The sequence below is a fragment of the Aplidium turbinatum genome, chromosome 16 (assembly GCF_918807975.1).
Source record: "Aplidium turbinatum chromosome 16, kaAplTurb1.1, whole genome shotgun sequence".
In the NCBI taxonomy this organism is placed as follows: Eukaryota; Metazoa; Chordata; class Ascidiacea; order Aplousobranchia; family Polyclinidae; genus Aplidium; species Aplidium turbinatum.
In genome coordinates, this window is record NC_137487.1 from 20714003 (window position 1) to 20723300 (window position 9298).

General features: G+C 40.6%; 1 protein-coding gene across 1 annotated transcript; it reads left to right on the forward strand.

Annotated features, from left to right (window-relative positions):
* The first annotated feature begins 7456 nt into the window (after window positions 1-7456).
* LOC145785990 (uncharacterized) lies at window positions 7457-8962 on the forward strand. The gene has a single exon (XM_082597683.1). It carries the CDS (start codon window positions 7495-7497, stop codon window positions 8725-8727), a length of 1233 nt encoding a protein of 410 aa, XP_082453809.1. The 5' UTR covers window positions 7457-7494; the 3' UTR covers window positions 8728-8962.
* Window positions 8963-9298: the final 336 nt, after the last annotated feature.

Genomic DNA, 9298 nt, shown 5'->3' on the forward strand with positions numbered 1-9298 from the left:
GCGGCTAATTGGGCGGACCATAAATGGAATTTTGAATGGAAGTCAAGTACCACCAGACTCCATTCGGTCATCTCCGATGCCGACACTTGCTACAATGGACTGATACTACAAAAACAGACGTGGGTGTGCCTCACCCGTCTTCGCACGAGCGTCAGGCTTTTCCGCTCAACCATGCACCAATGGGAATGACCTCTTCCTCCTCCTGTGAATGTGGTACCGAGGAACATACCACAGGCTACATCATCAGTGACTGTACTATCTTCAAGCCACCAAAAGGAGTGGAAATGACCAAAGACTAAACTGCTACTTTCTGGTATAACCTTTCAGCTTAGTCAGGGAACATTGTGAGTCTGGCGTGATTTAAGAATTAGCCTTTGGCCCCAGAAGCTCACACGGCAAAAAAGCTTATCCATCAAACAGTCAATCACTTCTTAAGCTGGTTTTAACACGGCTCTGTCAACAACAATAACAAGGAAGTTTACAGAAGATACTTTGGGCTTGGTTTTTTGTTAAAACAAACTGAAAGGCTGTCATCAAAACGCATCACTTTTGAATAACAAAAATTAAAAACAGAGAAAAATAAAAACGACACAGTGTTAGTGTTTGTCTTAAAAAAATAAGACGCTGGGATGAATGCAAAATAATCCAACATAACAAGATAGATCTAAACAAATGGGTGTTTAGGAACTTTTTTCCAAATACAAGTCCCCGGAAAAGATTTTGAGAAAATAAAAGTATCTCGAGTACAATATAGCTGATCCCATACCATCCCTGTCAACGCTACTGGTTGCCGATATCGTCGTAATTTCAAGTAGCCCACTAATCTATCAACTGTTAAATGACATTTTCAAAGGAAACGAGGGGGTATAATATTATTTATTTTTTAAAATTTTTTAACAAAATGGCATTGATTGATTGGTTTTGATTTGGAATGATCATTCCAAATGATGACCGACAATACAAAACTCCGTTGATATAAACTACAGTAGTCTAAGCATCGAGCAGTATTTTTACATTTTTCTATCAAAAACTGGAAAATTCTCAACCAATTGAATATGAGTGGTCTTTTACCCAAGGGTGTAGGAATGGTAAATACGGCCTTGCGTGATTTAAACTATTGATTGAATATTGAGCTTGTGCAGCTGTTTTTTTGCTTATTTACTTTCTCAACTTGCCAATCAACATCAGACAGACTAAAATGAATGGCTCCCGAAACAGCCGTGAGACACCTCCGCGAAGAGAGGAGGGGTAACACGGTCTTTAGTATCGACCACAATAAGGCATAACAGAGTCGACCGAACACATTTTAACTGTTTTCCGCCACCTGGCGGAAAATACAAGCGCTACATAAGATCCAAACACACTTCGGTTAAATTCGTGACATCCATGAAGTGGTCAATCAATTAAAACCACATTTAAGATTTACTCGTCGTCGTCGTCGTCGTCGTCTGAGCTTCTGGGGCCGAGGGTCTATCCTTTTACCACCCCAGATTCACGATGTTCCCGGACTACACTGGAAGACTGCTAGAGAGCAGCCAGTCTTTAGTTTCATCATCCATGACGCGCAGACCTTCCACTCCGTTAGGTGGCTTGAAGATGGTACAGTCATTGATGATGTGGTCTGCGGTCTGTTCCTCGGCACCACATTCACAGGAGGAGGAAGAAGCCATTCCCCATTGGTGCATGGTTGAGCGGAAAAGGCCGACGCCCGTACGGAGACGGTTGAGGCGCACCCACGCCTGTCTCTGTAGTGTCAGGCCGATTGGGCGTGTGTCGGCGTCGGGGATGAATGAATGGAGTCTGGTGGTGCTTGACCTCCATTCAGAATTCCATTTATGGTCCGCCCAAGTAGCCGCAGAGATGTCTTGTTCATCAGCTTCGTTGATCAGAAGCCGAGCGGCTGGCACGAATGGGTGTCTTGATTTCAGTCGGCGGGGGTGCCCGTTTGGGAAGGCAGAGATCTTGTGGTGGAGAAGATGATTAGGCTCCAGTGCCCGTCGACCGAGGGACAGAGTGGCTTCTTCGCGACGAAGCTCAGCAGGTTGGATGCCAGCGAGAATGGGGAGATTGTCCAATGGTGTGGGACGCAGGCATCCGGTCACTGTGCGCAGGGCGCTGTTTATGGCAGTGTCGATGTTGTGGCGGTGAGCACTGCGGCACCACACAGGTGCACAGTACTCTGCTGAAGAGTAGACAAGGGCTAAGGCTGCTATTCGCAAAGTGTCAGCCCTCGCCCCCCAGCTAGAGCCTGCCAGGCGCTTCAGTAATGCAGCGCGAGATGTCAGTTTCTTGCGCAGTGACACCAAATGGTGGCGGTATGTGAGCGATCTGTCTAGTGTCACCCCAAGGTACCTTGGCTCGGGGCAGAAGGACAGAGGTTTTCCGTTGTTGTGGACATGTAGCTCACGATCAGCTTAAGATTTACTGATCCAAATATTTACAAACTCAAAAATTATCACAAAGTTTTTTTCATTCCAGGGCACAAATCTTAAATGTGATCGTTTTTAAAATTGCATGACTTAACAGATACTGCATCGACCTATCAGCAACAAAACAACTTTCAAAAAGCGGTGGAAACCCTGCAAATAATCATCGACCATGTCGAAGGATGGGACAAGTTACAACCAAGCATTGACCAAGCGGAATGCTTGTTGAGTTTGGAAAACATTGCAGAAGCTGAAGTTGTTTGTGTTTCGATTGTATCCATTGTTGATGCAAATCAATCGTCACGCTTGACCGATCAATTACGTGACGTTTATGATGAAAATGTTAAGAAATTAGTTTTGAAATTTGTGAATGTGAAAGAGTGCGATTGCGCAATCTCATTGGCTCGTTGTAGATTTCAATTTATTAAGAATCACTACGACGGGGAAAGCAGGTTAGATAAGCTTGAACGTGTTGGTTGGGTGATGGCAGAAATATCCGAAGAATTATCAAAACAAAACAAACAAGAACAAATTAAACAACAATATTCATTTATGAATCAAATACTCGATTTTATGGAAAAGATGAATAACTTTGATCTAAAATTTAAAAGCAAGGAAGTTAGTTGTTTTTTAAAACACTTTGGTTTCTGCTGCCTCAAAGCAGATGATTGGTACAAAACGATCACAATAAACACATCCGCAATCACATTAATGAAAACTACTTTCAATGTTGAAGCAAATCGGTATCAGGTATTTGGATATTGTCACAATAATATGGGAGTTGCGTTTTTAAAAACAAACCAACTAGTTGAAGCGAAAGCCGCCTTCACAAAAGCAATTGAAATCTTCAACACAGTCAGTGATTGGGCGAGTGACGAAGATAAATCGTCATGTATTACAAGATCTAAGAAAAATTTGGAAACACTTTCGCAAATTTAATTATTATTTTTTTTGGGGAATGAAATTGGGAAAAAATTTGTTTAAAATGATTCTCAATAAAAGTTTTCGTCAATAAATTCATGGTCTTGATCGGTTGCTGATGAATTGATTATCGTGACTTGTGTAATGATTGCTTGCCTGTAGTTCACCTTGTTTACTCGCTTACATAATCATGTGTGCCCTAGGTAATTGTACGCTTTCTAGTTCTGTACTCTAGCCTTGCCACTGATTCATCTTGCAGTTGTGTGGATTCTAGAGTTTTCAAGCTAGAGGAAGGTTGTGAGATTTCTTCTAGTAAGCATAGCCGATTTTTTGCTTGCGAATTGCCCAGAGAAGCAAGTGTTTTGCGCGGTGCAGAACAAGAAGGAAGGTGCAGTTTGAAATACAAATTTGAGCTCTCAATTTTAAACAACTCAACCAAACTGGAGACAGACGACCCAGAAAACAAGAAGGAGACGCCGTCTCTAAAAAGAAAACGAATGCATTCCGAAGAGGAGTACCAAACGGAAAACAACCCAGACGAAAATGGCAACAATACTACTACAGTCATATTGAAATTGAACCAGCCGGGAGAGCAAAAAAAAACATTAAAAATGTATTCGCCGATACTGATCGACCGATGTCTGCAATATCTAATAGGCGAATACAAATCCTGCTCAGCAAGACAAGATGGAGGACTTCAGATAAATGCAAACCCAAGCCAGATAGAGGTTATCCTCAAAACAAAGACACTGACGGATGGAAACACCATCAACATTCCGATCACCGCCTACGCCAAAAGACCACCTGGAGCAAGTGGAGTAATATACAATGTTCCTCTCGGCATGGAGGATGGAGATATTCTTGCGGCGCTGAAGGATGCGAACATAAGGTCGGTTAAAAGGTTTAATAAAAGAAATTCTGAATCGGCTGAACTAATTGCATCTACTACTGTATTATTAATCTTCAATAGCAAATCACTACCAGACTCAATAAAAATAGGTTATCAACGATTTAGAGTCTCGCAATACATTCCAAAACCCTTAAGATGTTACAACTGCAATCGATTTGGACACATAGCAAAATTCTGCAGATCTAAAACCAAATGTCTCCGATGCGGTGATCAACACAAGCATGACGAATGCCCAAGTATAGCAGTAAAATGCTCAAATTGTGGTGGAAATCACGTCGCTATTTCTAAAAACTGCCCCAAGTACTTGAAAGAAAAAGCCATTCAGAAAATGAAAACCACTAAGAACCTAACATATGCTGAAGCCTGCAAGCAGCAAAGAGCTGTAAATACAGAAATGCCAAGTTACGATCTGGACTTCCCTCCTCTTGTAGCAAGCACAACTCAAACAAGCCAATTGAATAAAAATCTATCCTCTAACCAAACTAATGACAATATAAATATAACTCCAGTCACAATGGAAAAACCCGGACCCTCGAAACCAACCAACGTAGGAGACGAGAGCGGCCACTTTATAAATAACCCAATCCTATTTCTTGCATTTTTAGCAGAAGTGATTACAAAGACAACGTGCGCTCAAAGCCAAAATAAAGAAATTGACATTTTTCAAATTATCGCCGATGCAGCAGGTTCTAGAATGGGATTTCTAACAAACTCGGGCATGCTAAAATCACTAATAATTTAATGTTCTTCACAGTGTGGCAGTGGAACTGTCGGTCAATTTATAGGAAAATCCCGGAATTGAATCAACTAATAGCAAGCTCACAAACCCCACCGGATATCATTTGCTTACAAGAAACACACCTAACTCCTAAATACTCCCCTAATATTAATGGATATCATCTCTACAGAAAAGACAGACCTGCTCACTGTGGAAAAGGAGGTGGTGTCGGAATCTGCATTAAAAGAAATATCTCCTTTACAGAGCTACCCATCCCGGATGCAGACCCACGGCTGGAAATTATTGCAATAAAAATCGAACACCTAACTGTATGCAGTATATATAACCCACCCACAAACTCATTTGCAGGTGACCAAATAAACTGTATTTTCACTAACCATAATAAATTATTAATTTGCGGTGATTTCAATGCCCACCATGTCATGTGGGGGTGCAACAACAATAATAATAGAGGGAATGCTCTACTTGAAGTAGTTGAAAATCATGACGCAGTAATCCTCAACACCACTGTTCCCACCCACATGTCTTTAAATAAGCCGGAAATCCGATGGAACACTCTAGACCTCACTATTGCTTCTACTTCCCTTGGTCACAAATGCATCACCGATGTCACCAATGAATTTTTGGGTAGTGACCACTGCATAGTCGCTACTACAGTCAATGTTTCTTCCCCAGATAATGCAGAGTTTGTACCATCATGGGCATTCCAAAGAGCTGATTGGGCAAAGTATTCCAAATTATGCCAAGAAAAGCTAAATTCTTCTGTTGTCTCAAATGATATAAATACATTTAACCAAAACCTCTCCGAAACTATCCAACTCTGCGCGTCTATAGCAATTCCTAAAACCAAACCATTCAAATCAAGTGGCGTTCCATGGTGGAATGACAATTGTAAACGAGCAGTAAGGAACAAAAAAATAGCACTACAACGTCTTCATCGTACCAGACACCCAACAGACATCCAAGCCTTTAAGCGCCTCCGGGCAATTGCCAGAAAAACCATCATCCAAGCAAAAAAAGAAAGCTGGAACAATTTCTGCTGTTCCCTCGATAGTAAAACAAAGCTTGACAAAGTGTGGAAAATTATTAAAAAATTTTCAGGCATAAAGGAAACCAAAAGAATTCCCACTCTTGCCACTAAAGCAGAAAGTGATATCAACAAAGCCAACATCCTTGCAGATCAATTTCTCTCAGTTAGCAGCTCAACCAACTATTCAAAAAAATTCCGTGAAAATTCCAGTCTTTCAATTTCGAACAATCTACAATCAAAACTGGCAACCCATTTCTACAATAAATCTTACAATTCACCCCTGCAAATGAACGAGTTGAAGACAGTCCTTAAAGGTAATAAAAACACTGCTGCAGGTGCGGACGGCATTTATTATCAAATGTTATGTCATCTACCCCCTTGCAGTTTGAATATCCTCCTCGACTTGTTTAACTACGTCTGGTCGACAGGTACACTGCCACTCAAATGGAAACATTCAATCATCATTCCAATTCATAAGCCAAACAAACCAACGGGTATACCCTCCTCCTACAGACCAATTTCTTTAACCAGCACCCTTTGCAAAACTATGGAGAAAATAGTAACTAATCGCCTCAGATGGTTTCTAGAACAAAACAATCTACTCCATCTTCAACAGTCTGGATTCAGAAAAAGACGTCGAACGACAGATCATATTATCAGACTCCACGACACCATCCAAAAATCCTTATCTTACGGTGAATCAGTACAAACTGTATTTCTTGACCTTGAGAAAGCTTATGATATGGTCTATCACGACGCAGTCCTCCTAAAACTATATGACCTAGGGATCAAAGGAGCCATGCTATCTTGGATCAAATCTTTCCTGTCAAATCGTACTTTTCAAGTCAAGGTTGTCAAAGCTTTATCTACCACAAGAAAACTAGAAAACGGAATTCCTCAAGGCAGCGTTATTAGTCCATTACTATTCAACGTAGCGATCAACGATCTACCAAACTTAATTACCTCTTCTACAGCACTTTTTGCAGATGACTTCTGTTTTTGGAAAACTGGAGAAGACATCTCAACTTTGACTAATATAATCAAATCTGACTTTTTAAAAACCAAAGACTGGTGTGATAAATGGGGCTTCAAGATCTCCGCAAACAAATCAGCGGTTGTGCTGTTTACAAACAAACGTAAATATGATCCGTGTACACTCGAAATAAAAAATTCGTTAATCCCCATCAAAAAAGACTACAAATACCTTGGAATCACATTTCAGTCAAATGGAAAGTATAGCATCCATGCTAAACATGTTGCAGAAAAATCCAAATCAAGACTAAATGTCCTCCGTGTACTGAAGGGCACAAACTGGGGAGCAGGAAAATCAGCACTGCTTTGCATCTACAGAGCCATAATACGATCGGTTATTGAATATGGTATGGAAGCATATTTTGCCACAAACAAAACCACACTCCAACCAATTCTGACATTACAAAATGAAGCTCTAAGAATATGCTCCAGAGCAATGAAAAGTACCCCAATTTCAAACCTACAACACTACTGCAATGAATTACCCTTGTCACTTAGATACGAGCAACTTTGTCTAAACTACAAAGCCCACATTCTGACATTTTTACGCCACCCAGCACATGACATCCTCGAGGAAAGTTTGCCAAGAAATTTGATCAGCACAAGTAACTACCAACCATTCCATTCCCTCACCGAGACAATAGACACGAATATTACCGTAAACCTCATCCAAGAACCATCTATCCCACCCTGGGAAGTCTATATACCCATAACTGACTACACCCTTGTAACTGAAACCTCCCAGCTTGACCATCCAAATGCCATCTCTGGAATAGTCGCTGAGCACCTCACAAAAAATTACTCAGAATTTCTCAACATATATACAGACGGATCCAAGACCAACACGAAAACCGGATCTTCCTTTTTTGTAAACCGCTATGGAATAAAACGCTGTTTCACAATTAATAGATCCGCATCTGTGTTCAGTGCCGAACTGTTTGCAATAAAGGCTGCACTTATTTGGATAAAAGAGACCAAACAAAGTAAGTCGGTCATCATTAGCGACTGCTTAAGTGCACTACGGACGATTTCAAATCCAACCTGGACAAAACACAGCTTAATCAATGACATACTTCTGCTTCATTCCAGCATTATATCAAATACAACAAAAGTAAAGTTTTTATGGGTTCCTAGTCATGTAGGCATTCCTGGAAACGAAACTGCTGATTTCTTAGCAAAACTTGCTTCAGGAGCCATACCAGCAATACCAACATCAGCCATTACCCCCATCTCCGCAAACACAAAACTCAGCCTAAGTGAAGTCAAAAACCTCACCAAAGATCTAGCTCTGCAAAAATGGAATAATCACTATATAAACAGTACCACAGGCCAACTCTACAAATCTATATATCCTGACATCAAAAGTGCAGGAACAAACAAAGTACCTGACCATCCAACCGTCTTTAGACTCATCACCGGTCACTGCCGTTTAAACCAACACCTCTTCAAGATCGGATGCCACACTTCTGGACTATGCGACACATGTATGAGCCCTGAGACTGTGAATCATTTTCTATCTCATTGCAGTAAATATGCAACTCAAAGGAAGTGTCTTGAACAAAATCTGAGCACGTATGGAATAAACATATCGGTGAAAAATTTTGCTGAAAATCGTCCAACTACTACACATCTGCTGGCTTTTATAAACTCCTGCAATAAGCTTATTTAAATTATTATTTTAATCACTGTAATCGTCCATGTTGTACTGTAGTGCACCCGTGTCGTGTCTGCTCCCAGCCAGAGATCGATCGTTTTTTACATTGATTCAGCGTCTTTGGACATTGAATCGGTGTGGAAGGCGATTGATTTGCTGGCTGGGCTTTCCTTATTTTGTTTCAGTTTGTAACACCAAGCGTGCAATTCCAAAGAAGTACCTGCCTTTCGTGGGCCTAACCTCCTACAAGAATTTCTTTTCCACTAATGATGTATTTAAACTACTGTATCGTATTATGTTGTGTTGTGTCGTATTGCACCTTTCACTATGCCCTGCTGTGCTCTAACTGTGCTAAATAGCTATTATAATAATGAATGTCGCTAAAAGACCTTAGATGTTGTAAAGCGACATAAAACAAACCATAACAATCAATCAATCAATCAATCAATCTTGCAGTTGTACTGTCAGAACGAGGAGAATAGAATTGGGCAGAACTATGTCTACCGTAGATATATTTAGTTAACCTTATATTTGTTTTGTTTGTTTAGCACGAATTTAAGTTGATTAAAGCCAAGTTATGTTTCTA